This window comes from Bombina bombina, chromosome 6 (assembly GCF_027579735.1).
Source record: "Bombina bombina isolate aBomBom1 chromosome 6, aBomBom1.pri, whole genome shotgun sequence".
In the NCBI taxonomy this organism is placed as follows: Eukaryota; Metazoa; Chordata; class Amphibia; order Anura; family Bombinatoridae; genus Bombina; species Bombina bombina.
The window spans coordinates 676,655,141-676,669,521 of NC_069504.1; the positions used below are offsets into that span (position 1 = coordinate 676,655,141).

A 14,381-nucleotide genomic window follows, 5' to 3' on the forward strand; every position below is an offset into this window, starting at 1 on the left:
ATATTCTATTTATTCATAAATAAATATTTCATATATATATAATTGTTTTTTAATACTAAATATATATATATATATATACACACAGAGGCGTAACTAGAAACCACAGTGCCCAGGTGCAAGAATCTAAGAAGGGCTCAAATGCACACACATATATAAGTGAGCCGTCTGGGTAATGACCCGTAGAAGTCCAATGTCATCTGACACTTGCTATTATGTCTGATAAAAAAATTGTTATAGTCTATCCTCGATAAAAAACTGAGAATAGATACTGAGGTTGTTTGTGATGTAGTCTTCTTTCACTGATCACCAAATCAGGTTATCCATGGCGCTTTGTTTATTTGTTGCCATGGCTACCTGACATGATCTGATTGGTGGTGACACATCACGTTAATGTTGATACGTGATGATGTCATCACAACAAGGTTTTATGGAATAATTGGGTTTTTTAAGTATACAAAGCGGATGAAAGTGGTTTGGGTTATATGTTTTTAGGTTCTGATTATAGAACCGATGTTCTGGCATTTGACAAAGGTGTTAGGTAAACACCGAAACGTTATGTCTCTTTTATTGATATAATAAACGCTACGTCTTATTTTACAAGACCAGCGAGTGCCTTTTTTGTGATGGGACTATATATATATATATATATATATATATATATATATATATATATATATACATATAAATACATTAATACAAATGTACAAACATATATATATATATATATACATATATATATATATATATATATATATATATATACATCTTTAGATATGGATATATATATATATATATATATATATATATATATATATATATATATATATATATATGTGTGTACCTCAATTTCAAGCACTTTGCCTGACTTTTTTTTTCTAACACGAGACCTCATATCTTTTAGCCCTTATAACTTTTTTATGCAATTTTTTTAAAAAAAATAGTTTTTAGCAGATAGAGTACTTTGTAATGTATTTTTGATGTGTTTTGTGACACATTTTTGTTTGCGAAACAGTTAACCAGAGCTCTGAGGATGCGGTAATCATTCTAGTGTAAATCCTGATTGCGCTCAAGTGATCATGTTTACTTTCAACTTGTAATACGAAACCTGACGCATGCAAACATCCAATAAACCCCTTATTGTTTCATTCGTAATATGGCCCTTTATCAGGTAAGCATACATTTTGGGGTTATTAATTAATGATTCAAACAGAGGATGTTATTTGTTGAAGAAATTGCCTAGGTAGGCTCAGGACCAATAATGGACACCTGGGAGCTAGCTGGTGATTGGTGGATGCGCAAATATGCATCTTGCCATTGGTTAAACTGATATGTTCTGCTAGCTCCCAGTAGTGCATTGCCGCTCTGAGTTTACCTAGGTTTGCTCTTCAACAAATGAAACCAACAGAACAAAGCAAATGTGTTATTAGTAACAAGTTTATGTTTTACTTTATTTTACTAGTAGCAACATTAAAATCCATATTATTATTTTTTCTTGTTGTTGTTGCATCTACTTGTTAAATTTAAACTGGATTATCATACAAAAAACCTGAAAAATGCTAACATGGCTTACATTTATTGTTTAAAATTAATGTATAAAACTCTCAAACACCCTTATTTCTGCGTGTGTACATACGTGTGGCACTTGAAATTCCAATTATCCTGAACTATCCAGGATAATCCCAGTTTGAATTTTATGGCCACGGTCCCTCCCACAGCCATACATTTCCTATAAATGATCACTCTGTGAAGCTGAGGGTTCCATAACCACACATCAAGACCACCTGACCATGTCCATGACAAAGCTAGTAAGACTGAGGTACTGATTCTAAGGTATTCATAAAATAAATTGTTTTCTGAAACACTTGGATATTTTTCTCCTATCATTATAACTATTTAATTCTTTCTATTTAATTTGTTTCTGAATAAAAATATTTTATCTCTGATCAGATGAAGTCAATGCAACCTGACTAAAACAAATAGATATATTTTTTTTAATAAACAGTCTGAAGCAGTAAGAATAATACTATTATGAAGATACAATTCTAGCTGTGAAATAATCATGCCCACAGCATAATAGGATAAGATCTCAAGCCTCTAGTTACCCATCTCAAGCCAAACAAGTGGCAACATTGTGTCTATGGTTACTACTAAGGTTAGGATTAGGTTTAGGGTTAAGGCTAGGGTTAGTAATATGGTTAGAGATAGTGCTATGGTTAATTATAAGGTAAGAAACTGGCTTATGGTAAGGTTTATAACTAGTATTAGGTCTAGGGTTGTTGTTAGTGCTAGGGTAAGATTAGGAATGGATATAGCCCCTTGTATAAGTTTGATCCTTCTCTTGCATCAAATGTCTTATAGGAAGCTTGGACATCTGTTATTAAAGGGCCATTAAACCCAAAATTGTTCTTTCACAATTCAGATTGAGAATACAATTTTAAACAACATTCCAATTTACTTCTATTATCTAATTTGCTGCAATCTTTAGATACCCTTTGTTAAAGAAATAGCAATGCACATTGGTGAGCCAATCACATGAGGCATCTATGTGCAGCCACCAATCAGAAGCTACTGAGCCTATCTAGATATGCTTTTCAGGAAAAAATATAAAGATAATGAAGCAAATTAGATAATAGAAGTAAATTAGAAAGTTGTTTAAAATGGTATTCTCTATCTGAATCATGAATTAAAAAATTTGGGTTTAATGTCCTTTTAACGTTACCCACAGCATTGATGTGGGCAAAGCCATATCAGAGCTGTGACACTGTGCAAGACACAATACTGTTGTATGAAATTAAGGCAGATCTGTTGTACTGAAAATTAAAGTTTGTTTTTCCCCCTTTATTGAAAGAAAATATATGAATTATATTTTTAAATAATGATATGTCTAATTTTATCTTAAAATTTTGGAAAACAAGAAATTGTGAGACCCACAAACTAGTGGTTACTATGGAAGTCATTCCCAAAGGAAAGCTTGTTTCCCAGAAGATAGAAATTGGAACCGCTAGATAATAGGCACACTAAAAATATCCTACTCATGACAGGAAACTTACGTATGGAGAAAGATGCAAGATATACAACCAACTGCCTAGGTGAGGTCTCCCAATCATAAACAACAAAAATGGAAAAGTGAGTCATACAGCATGCTGTGTCCTGGAAAGAAAAATAGTAAAGTCTTTGGACTTAGCGAGCTGGATCGACTAACCCTTCTTGACTTGTGCAGCCAAGAAATTTTCATTTTAAAATGAAATTTTTGTAAAGAATATTCAGGGAAATTGTTTTCCATGAACATTCATTGCTGTACTATTCTATAATTGTTTAGTTTAAAAAATAAATTAATCCTGAATTTTAAGTTTTTTTTTCATTAAAACAAATGTTCAAATCTACAGGAGCTAACCTGATCCTTTTCTTGCCAGAGCCCCAGTTGTGCTAATAGCACTAATTTTAGTTCAGGTCCTGGTGGCCAACCTCTCTAAGCCTCCTGTTAGCATGGCCGGGGCTCTGGCAAGATGAGGACTGAGTTAGCATGCTCTTCACCGCACAAAAGGTAAGCATTAAAACTCAAAAAAACCTTAAATTAAACCAATTAATACTGACAAACTTCATCACTACTTATTTGTTTTCTTTCATTTTCATTGGTGCATACATTCAGATATTTGTTTTGTCACATTCGTAACAAAACAAATACACATCTCTAATATAATATATACTGTGTGTGTATTGTGTGTATATATATATATATATATATATATATATATAGTAGTATGTATATATATATATATATATATATATATATATATATATATATATATATATATCACACAAGCTACAAAATCCTGCTAATTAAAACATTAACACAAATGTCTCCAATGCTCAGATAAATATAATTTTTAGGAACACAGGTAGAGAACCCTACATTAAAAAAAATCTGATTTTGAGGCAGAAACTAAATGTAAAGAACTATTAAACCTGTGCTTTTTCTGCCTTTAAAAGACAGGATTTTTATAGTTGGTTGCAGAATTGGTGGTGAAGGAACTTTATGTTATTGTTTCATTGTGTACCACTCTTTCAACTTAGCAGAAAGGCAACAACATATCAAAAAATCTGATGTAAATAATAACTTTTTTTAAATATGATGATTCCCCTCATTGCTGGTAGTTTGAGTCAGAAAACAGTTATCTCACTTTTCATGCTGTAACTTAAAGGTACAATTAAGTCAAAATTAAACTGTCACGATTCAGATAGGGCATGCAATTTTAAACATATTTCTAATTTACTTTTATCATTAAATTTGCTTTGTTCTCTTGGAGTTCTTTGTTGAAAGTTAAACCTAGGCTCACATGCTAATTTCTAAGCCCTTGAAAGCCCGTTTCTTATCTCACTGCAATTTGACAGTTTTTCACAGTTAGACAGTGCTAGTTAATTTGTGTGCCATATAGATAACCTTGTGCTCAATCCCTTCAGAGTCGTTTATGAGTCAGGACTGATTGGCTAAAATGCATGTCTGTCAAAAGAAATTAGATAAGGGGGCAGCCCACAGAGGCTTAGATACAAGGTAATAACAGAGGTAAAAAACATATTAATATAACCGTATTACTTATGCAAAATTGGGGAATGGGTAATTTAAGGGATTATCTATATTTTTAAACAGTAACATTTTTCAAGTAGACTGTCCCTTTAATCTCTGAGCATGTAAAAAAGTAACAAGACATTCAGAAAACTTAATTCAGAACTAACTGAATAACTTTGTTTTTTAATTATGCATCTTGGATGAAATGACAGAAGTCACAGTATTAATTCTTTCTCCTATCAATAATGCAGAATTATCCCGTAACCTTTTATTTTATTTATTTAATCTATTCCTGGTTTACAAATATTTTGCAAGGTTTCCCTGATATATTGATATTGAATATGTATTAAAATACATATACACAGCACCCCCAATGTCTAATGATTCTGTTTATGAATAATTAATGTATTCCTGTCCCATGCTATGCTTTCAATGCTGTTTATGTTTATGAACTTAAAAAAAATATCTCTAAATCTGATCTGGGGGCCTTTTACTGCTGTGGAATCTGTTGGTGCTCTACAAATAACTTATGATAATAATAATAATAATAATAATAATAATTATAATCTCTTGTTGCAATTTAAAGACTGTATACATGTAACATTTAAATGGAATGTTGATTCTTATAATGTCAATTTATGAAAGTCAAAATTCTAATGTTAATTTTTGGTATTTTTAATATTTTTTTTCAAATATTTAAAGAAGCAAAATTAACATTTGTTCAGCTGGAGCATTAAATGCTAGAAAGTCAAAAATAACATAATTCAAGTATTAGTTTCCAGACATTCACCAATCTCTACAAATAACCATAGGCAATGGAACTGATTTCCATATCTGCAGCAGAGGAAAGTCTGATATGTATATTGAATATTTGTTGCAGACCTACAATAATTATTGTTGTAACAGTATTTGTAAATACAAAATACCCAATAAAAATATATATTACGTGCATTAAACATTTAGAAAATATATACCTGCATTTGGCATCACCAGTCGTCCTCCTTGGTGACCAAAGAATCCACTTACTCTCATCTCTGGCTTGGATGAAATAGAAGAAAGGTTCTGGATGTATGGGGTTTTGTTTCTTCCATGTAAAGTACCAAAGCACCTGTTGTTCCCATGAGGAAATGTCCCAGACAAAGTTTTTCCATGGAATTCTGGTCTCTCTGTCACTCCAAGGGAAACCATAAATGAACTCTGGACCTTAACCTTGATGTCTGTTAATGGGTTAAATATGGAGGACTCTGTCATTAGCTCTTTGTCCATTGGGTCCTGGAAGCAGATTGGACCACTGTAGGTTCTGCTCACAGTTAAGTCAGGTTGAAGAGATGAGTTCAGAAGAAGGGAGTTACCTGCAGAAAGATACATAGATGCTAAGTGTTGCACAAATATATTTAGAATATTATTCTAATGAGGATACAAATTATTTAGGTTTGTAGTTATAATTGTTAGAAAAGGCTAAGGGGCATTTATCATTGCACAAGCATTTCTAGTGAACTGCTTGTGCAATGCCACCCCCTGCAGATTCATGGCCAATTGGTCGCTAGCAGGGTGTGTTAATCAACCCAATCATATCCGACCGGGCTGACTGCTATCCGCCGCCTCAGTGGTGGCGGATGAGTTAAAGGTACATGAAACCCAATTTTTTTCTTTCATGATTCAGATAGAGAATACAATTTTAAACAACTTTCTAGTTTACTTCTATTATCTAATCTGTTTCATTCTCTTGGTATTATTTGTTAAAGGAGCAGCAATGCACTACTAGTTTCTAACTGGACACATGGGTGAGCCAATCACATTCAATATGTATATATATATGCAGTCACCAATCAATAGCTAGAACCTAGTTTCTCTGCTGCTCATGAACTTGCCTAGATAAACATTTCAGCAAACGATAACAAGAGAAGGAAGCAAATTAAATAATTGAAGTAAATTGGAAAGTTGTTTAAAACTGTATTCTCTATCTGAATCATGAAAGAAAAAAATTGAGTTTTGCTTAGTTCTTTTGATATCCTTTGATGAAAAGCATACCTCAGTAGGTTTAAAAGCTGGGAGCTAACTGCTGATTGGTGGCAACACATAATACTGTATGCCTCTTTGCAGTGGATTAGCAATGTGTTCAGCTAGCTCCCAGTGGCACATTGCTCCAACTTCAACAAAGGATACCAAGAGAATGAAGCAAAATTGATAATATAAGTTAATTGGAAAGTTTAAAAATGAATGCTCTATCTGAATAATGAAAGAAAATGTTTGGGTTTCATGTTCATTTAAAGTATACTTTAAAAGATAAAAGATACAACCTGAATCAATTCTGGACTTTCTGTGTGTACCCTTAAAAATAGGGATCATAGTTTAAAGAAAGTGTATGGATTTAAAGTTACAATATTGTATCAAGATTTTCAAGATGACCTCCACAGTGTTGCTGTACAGAAACAAAAGCAGTGCATATCCTCTGGCTGGTGCAGACTAACCAAGGGTGAAGGATGACTCACAGTCACAGAGAAACTGCTCCTCATTCTCCTAGATGGCTACTGGCTCAGCTTCTGCTAAGGGTGTATGTGTATATATATATATATGTGTGTGTGTGTGTGTGTGTGTGTGTATACATGTGTATATATGTATGTGTTTATTCACGTAAATATGTATGTGCCTGCCTTGAAACATGCAATAGCTTTTTTAATTACTTTAATATGTTTTATTGTGTTTTCAATTTTTAAATATATATACAGTATATATATATACAGTATATATATATATATATATATATATATATATATATATATATATATATATATATATATATATATATATATACAGTAAGACCTGACCTGATCTGATGCCCTTTTATTTCCCCCATGTTTTGGATATGCTTTTAAATATATTTCAATAAACTTCAAGTTTTAATCTACTCACGGCTGGAAACTCCTTTGCTTGTATTTGGATATATATATATATATATATATATATATATATATATATATATATATATATACACACACACAATTGTATGCAAAAGTTTATGCACCCCTGACAATTTCCATGATTTTCATTTATAATTAATTGGGTGTTTGGATCAGCAATTTCATTTTGATTAAATAACTGAAGGACACAGTAATATTTCAGTAGTGAAATTAGGTTTATTGGATTAACAGAACATGTGCAATATGCATCAAAACAAAATTAGACAGGTGCATAAATTTGGGCACCTTTGTCATTTTCTTAATTTGAATACCTGTAACTACCTAGCACTGGTTAACTGGAACACACAATTGGTTTGATGATCCCATTAAGCCTTGAACTTCATAGACAGGAGCATCCAATCATGAGAAAATGTATTTAAGGTGACCAATTGCAAGTTGTTTTTCTCTTTGACTCTCAACTGAAGAGTGGCAACATGGGGGCCTCAAAACAACTCTCAAATGACCTGAAAACAAAGATTGTTCAACATTATGGTTTAGGGGAAGGCTACAAAAAGCTATCACAGAGATTTAAGTTGTCAGTGTCCACTGTGAGGAACATAGTGAGGAAATGGAAGACCACAGGCACAGTTTTTGTTAAGGCCAGAAGTGGCAGGCCAAGTAAAATATCGGAGAGGCAAAAGCAAAGGATGGTGAGAACGGTCAAAAACAGCCCACAGACCACCTCCAAAGACCTATAACATCATCTTGCTGCAGATGGTGTCACTGTGCATCGTTTAACAATTCAGCGCACTTTGCACAAGGAGAAGCTGTATGGGAGAGTGATGCGGAAGAAGCCTTTTCTGCACATTTATACAACACAGTTGTAGACTAGAAATACTATTTCGAATTTGAATGTCAAATTCGAATATATCATGTTGTAAAACACAGTATTAGACTAGAAATACTATTTTGAATTTGAATGTTATATTCGAATTTGAATGTAGCATTCAATTTCGAATATTAGATTTATTAAACACAGTTTTAGACTAGAAATACTATTTCAAATTTGAATGTTACATTCAAATTCAAATATCACATTCGAATTTGAATATTACATTTCGAAATTGAATGAATACATAGCTAAACATTCTATTATTCGAACAAATATTTTAGAAATTTATTGAAAAATTCAAAAATAGAATGTTAGAAAGAATGTTATATAAACATTTGAATTTCGATTCGAACGAACGAATGTATCAAAATTGGTTTTAATCTTTTGAATTTTTAGAAACATTTGCTCAGCCCTACTCATTGTCTTGGTATTATCTCAAGATACCAAGAGAATGAAGAAAATTTGATAATAGGAGTAAATTAGAAAGTTGCTTAAAAGTCATGCTCTATCTGAATCACGAAAGAAAACATTTGGGTTCAGTGTCCCTTTAATAAACTGCTGTAAAAGTTAAACTACACAAGAGAAGAAAAGGATCAGATCTTCTGTTAAAAATTTACATTGAGGGATTTTAAATCCCAAGACCAGTATAAAGAGTAGCAAGTAATATTTAAACCATAGAGAAAATATAATGTTTCTGTCCCTCACAAAATACCATTTAGAATATGCCCGAAGACAGTAATATTTGGACTCCATTGCTTATGACAGACTAGATAATGCTTGGGATGCCAAGATTAATGTTCAGTTCATAGGGCAAAACAAACCACTTAAACATCATACAGATATAGGATCTTTGTGAATCTGGGCCAAAGTCATCTATTTTTAAGTAATCCTTTATGTAAAGTGGTAAGCAACACTGGGGTTAAATAGTCTCAGGACTGTTGTGTACTCCTGGGCTTTCTCAAGTCACCAGCTATGGAAGAAAATGCTGGCGTTATTTTCATTTTTATCCTTCGCCTCAAGGCTTCCTGAAGCATAATATTTTATTTATTCTTCCCTATTGCTGAAGAACAGTGTGTAGCAAGCATCTCTTCCCTTAATGAGGGTGAACTGTTCTCTATCTCTAAGTGGTATTTTTGCATCCTATGCATAATTCTCTTGCATTGCAATCCTATAAACAGCTGGCATGGAGAGACAGATAAAATAAGATGGATATTCTTGCAGGTTAGCTAGGAGCTAGGTGCTCTCTGTTGTAGAGGGTTGAGGTAGATTTAAGGTTAGCTGCAAAACTTATACTTAAAAAGTTGATAAACTTAAAATATATATTCAATGACAGCAATCAAGAGATATGCTGGCTAAGTAAACTAGATAAGAGCATGACATGGCATTTTACATGGTAGGTGTGGAGTGGCAATAATATCATGTCATTTTTCTGGAAGATCACCTGACTTTAATCACCCAATCAATTATGTAACAGAGAAGAATGTTTAACATACAAACCCTAAATGACTGGAAACCAGAGCACAAAGAGCCTATATTATGTATTATGGTTATATAGTTTAACATTTTGCCTTACATGTGGTGTTTGTTGCTGTGTTGTTTATGGTATGATAGGGGAAACAGCTTGTTTTAATCAAACCTAATACATCTAACAAGGAACTACTAATTCATATCTACAAAATAGCTAAATGATGTGACAGAAGCAAGTAACAATAAGGTAATGAAAAAGAATTAGCAGACAATGGGTGTTTGCGTTCACTGCAAAATGTATTCTTAAATAAGGTTATTATAAAGTCCTCTCCTGTTTATACAGGTCATTTTTCAAGGGGGAAGCTTAGAACACCTTTCTCTTGATATCAAATGTTGAATATTAGTCCCTTTGCATGACAAAATATTTAAGTAAAATAAGGATTATGCACATGCCTTGAGAACTACATGGCAGCAGTATTTCCAACAAGGGGATCAATTTATCAAGCTCCGTATGAAGCTTGATGCCCCGTGTATCCGTCGAGCCTTTAGGCTCGCTGGAAACAGAAGTTATGAAGCAGCGGTCTAAAGACTGCTGCTCCATAACCTGTCCACCTGCTCTGAAGCGGTGGACAGAAATCCACCTGATCAAATACGATTGGGTTGATTGACACCCCCTGCTAGTGGTCATTTGGTCACAAATCTGCAGGGGGTGGCATTGCACCAACAGTTCACAAGAACTGCTGGTGCAATGATAAATGCAGACAGCGTATGCTGTTGGCATTTATCGATGTGCAGCGGAGATGATACGCTACATCATATCATGTCCGTCCGCACTATCATAAATAGACCCCAAGGTATACAATAGCTAAACACATTGTTGTTAAAATTGCTTCCCTATAGTGCTCTTGACACATGAACACTCACTTGGCTACTTAGCTATTGTCTCTCAAAGAAGATAAGTTTCAACAAAGGATACCAATAAAAATGGGGATGTTTGAAAAATAAAGTAAACTGGAAAGGTTTCTTTTAAATTGTACACACTGGGCTCCATTTACCAAGCAGTGATTGCTGTTTCAGAGGTCCTTCATTTCAGGCTCACCTGAATTGATATTTAAAGTGACAGTATACACCAATTTTAATTTAACTGCATGTAATAGACACTACTAGAAAGAATAATATGCACAGATACTGATATAAACATTAAATGTAAAACCTTTTTAAAAAACTTACTTAGAAGCTCCCAATTTAGCACTGTTGCTGAGGTTAGGTTGGAACACTCACTGAGAGAGGCTAAGAGCAAACCCTCTCCTGCATATAAATAGACTCATTGCACAAACAGAAGTAATCGGAAGTCTGTAGACATCAGTATACATCTAAAACTTTGGTGCTTTATTAGGAGTCTGAAAATCAGCCCAATGTTATTTAAAAATAAGCAAAACTAAACATTTTTACAAAAACACCCCCAGATGGGCTATATAAATGGATCATCTACAATACATGTATGCAAATAAAAATCTAGTGTACAATGTACCTTTAAGTAGAGCAATTGTAAGGCTGCTGCTCCTTAACCTGTCCGTCACCTAAAAGAAGGGGGATTTAAATCATCCCAGTATGATCAGATCAGAATAATTGACAGCCCCTGCTAGCAGCCGATTGGCTGCAAGCGAGTAGGGGGTGGTATTGTCCATCTGTCCGATAGTAATTGGAGCCCTCTAAATAAATCCTAAAACTTTCATTTTGACTTTCAAGTTCCTTTTAAACAGTTACTCTTGACACACTGCACAGAGAGTATTAAGTTACATCTATATCCTAAGTGCAAAACTGTAGTGATCCGAAGCACAAACATATATTATGCAAACTGGCTTCTGCTAGACTGGTCTCAAAATTTCTATATGTTTAGAAGAAAGAAAAGTAAATGAAAAAGGTAACTGAGGCAAGAAATCATATGGGAAGGTGTAAAACTGACAGTGATGTATGTGGGAAGTAAAACTGGGGAGAAGATGAGCTATAAAAACAAATGAAAACATGAGAAAGAACAATAGCATAAAAAAACAGGCAGGACAGGAAGAGAGATATAACCCAATAAGGAAATGAGAAGACAATGAAAAGAAAAAGCCATTAAAATTCCCAGTAGTGAAGTATAGTGTGTTGAGTATAGTTTGCAATGAACTTTCATTATATCATTGCTACAGGAAGTGAGTTCAAGGGGCAGGGACACACAGGAAACAGGAAGAGTTCTAGCAGTCTAGTTTGGAGTTGCATTGCCGTCAGTCATGTAATTAAGTTATTGCAGAAAAGCAGCATCTCTCTGTAATCATCAATTATATAAATAAGCAGACAACCCATCAGTGGCGTCACTAGGGGGTGCGGGGGGTGCAGGCCGCACCTGGGTGACACCCTCCAGTGGGTGACACCCACTTTGAAATTCAAAGAAATACAATGTAGAGATGCATATATTTTTTTATTAGAGGGGCCAGCATTTGTGAACATTAGTGGGACTGGGGAAGTTGTGAACACTTAATTTTTTTGAGCCAGCGCTGCAATTTCCACAAATAGTTTTCCCGGCTGCTTTTGCTTGTTTGTACTTTGCTCCTCCACTGCCCAATTTCGCTATGAATGTTGTGGGCGTGCCGTGGGGCTTGCAAAGTTGCGCTGCTAGCCTAAACCTGCCTGCCTATCTGTGCTCACTGCTCAGTGGCGTGTGGAGCAGTGGAGTCACTCACTGCTGTGCTGTCTCTCTAATCAGTAACTGGGAAATCATGAGAGGGATGCCTGGCACCTGACCGCATGACTGTCTGACACTGTCTCTAAAGCAAAGGAGCCATGTATGATGCCCACCTGTCAGAGTCCTTAGTCTGATAACTATAAACATAGACAAGAACTAATCAGGATTAGGACCAAAATTTGCTGAGATCAACTAATAGATGTTTGTGTGTAGCAAAAAGATACTGAGTACTGCACAGTGCTACCAGGGAAAGCAGCAGCACACGTGTATCACCAAGCTGTAAATTACTGTTGAAGGATTTAAGGCTACTTAACCCTATGTCTGCCACCTGTGCTTTGTATGAGCACCAAATATATGCAGGAGTGAAAAGTAATTGCCAGTTAATCCCAGTGCAGAATATGCAACTTAAAAAATAACAGATTATAAACTTTACGTGCTATTTGGATCCAATACAGCAGATTGAGCATAAGAAAGCACAGACCTAAGTAAAAGCACTTGAGGAGATAAACTGATAGCCAAACTTAAAATACAGAGATATGAAACTGTATTAAGTATAGTGAAGATTTTGCATGTAGGGAGACTTAGCGTAATTGCATGTGAGAATAAAGCAAAAATTATAACTTGGTTAAAGTACCGGTGATAACATTCACGGAGGGTAGCTTAGGTCTGGTAGTTTGGCACTTACATGCGGTGTGAGAGACTGGAGTTGGCTTAAGTTGCAGCGCTGTGTACTGGAGGAGTGAGCAGCAGGCGGATGACGTCACCGCTCCGGCGGAGGGGCGCCCGGCTTCAGTGTAACTCAGCTGCAGTGTGAGAAAAAACTGCAGCCCAAGCTGAGAGGTGAGAAGCGTGCAGGTAGACACGGAGATCCTAAGGCACTGAGATGAGCGGAGTTTGATGATAGGAAGACAAATCTACGTGTAGGTAGCAAGGAGGAAATAAACAGGATACTCAGTCCGGAATACAAAATTTAGCACTAGGTAGAGAACAGCGTTCAGAGAGTGCTAACGACTAGGTATCTAGAGGCTGTAATGCATCAATACTAAGCAAAGTAGATAGGGCCTGGGTGTGCTATAAATAGGGTGGAGTTAAATGAAACAGGTAATTCTTAAAGGCACAGATGTAAGAGTGGCAGAGATGTGAACTTGGAGAGCAGTCCTGACACCACCAGACCGGTACAGTTACGGTACACTAAGTTCACACTGAAGAGGTAGGAGGGGAGGGCAGGCGGGGGTCTGGGGGTGGGCAGAGAGCAGAGGAGCTTGGCTATAAGAAGCGGTAGACACGCGGCCCGGGGCTGTGCACTGACAGACTTGGAACAGAGTAAGAGAGCAGAATTTTCATAGTTTGTGCGCCTAAATCTTTTCCTTAGTGATTTATTTTTAGAGTGCTCTGTTTTTCTTTCATTTGATGCTCTGCTGAGCCTGGGAGCATCTCTAGGCATGAGCTTTATAATTAATGCAGTGCAGTTTACATATTTTGTATGTGTGTGTCTGAGTGTTTTTGTGTGTGTGTGTCTGAGTGCTTTTGTGTGTGTGTTTGAGTGCTTTTGTGTATGTGTGTGTCTGAGTGTTTGTGTGTGTGTGTAAGTGCTTTTGTGAGTGTTTCTGTGTGTGTGCCTGAGTGTTTTTGTGTGTGTGCCTGAGTGTTTTTGTGTGTGTGTCTGAGTGTTTTTGTGCGTGTGTCTTAGTGTTTTTGTGCAAATCTGAGTGTTTTTGTGCGTGTGTCTGAGTGTGTTTCCGAGTGTTTGTGTGTGCATCCGAATGTGTTTTTAAGTGTGTCTGAGTGTGTCTGAGTGTTTGTATGTGTGTGTGCCTGTGTTTTTGTGTT

The 14,381-nt window shown here is 35.3% G+C and overlaps 1 protein-coding gene across 1 annotated transcript in view; it reads right to left on the reverse strand.

Moving 5' to 3' along the window:
• Window positions 1-14,381, reverse strand: part of UNC5D (unc-5 netrin receptor D) — a 683,183-nt gene that overhangs the window by 224,814 nt on the left and 443,988 nt on the right. Inside the window, exon 10 of the mRNA XM_053719375.1 lies at window positions 5,542-5,919. Within this exon, the coding sequence (XP_053575350.1) occupies window positions 5,542-5,919 (378 nt within the window). The remainder of the gene's footprint in view (window positions 1-5,541; window positions 5,920-14,381) is intronic.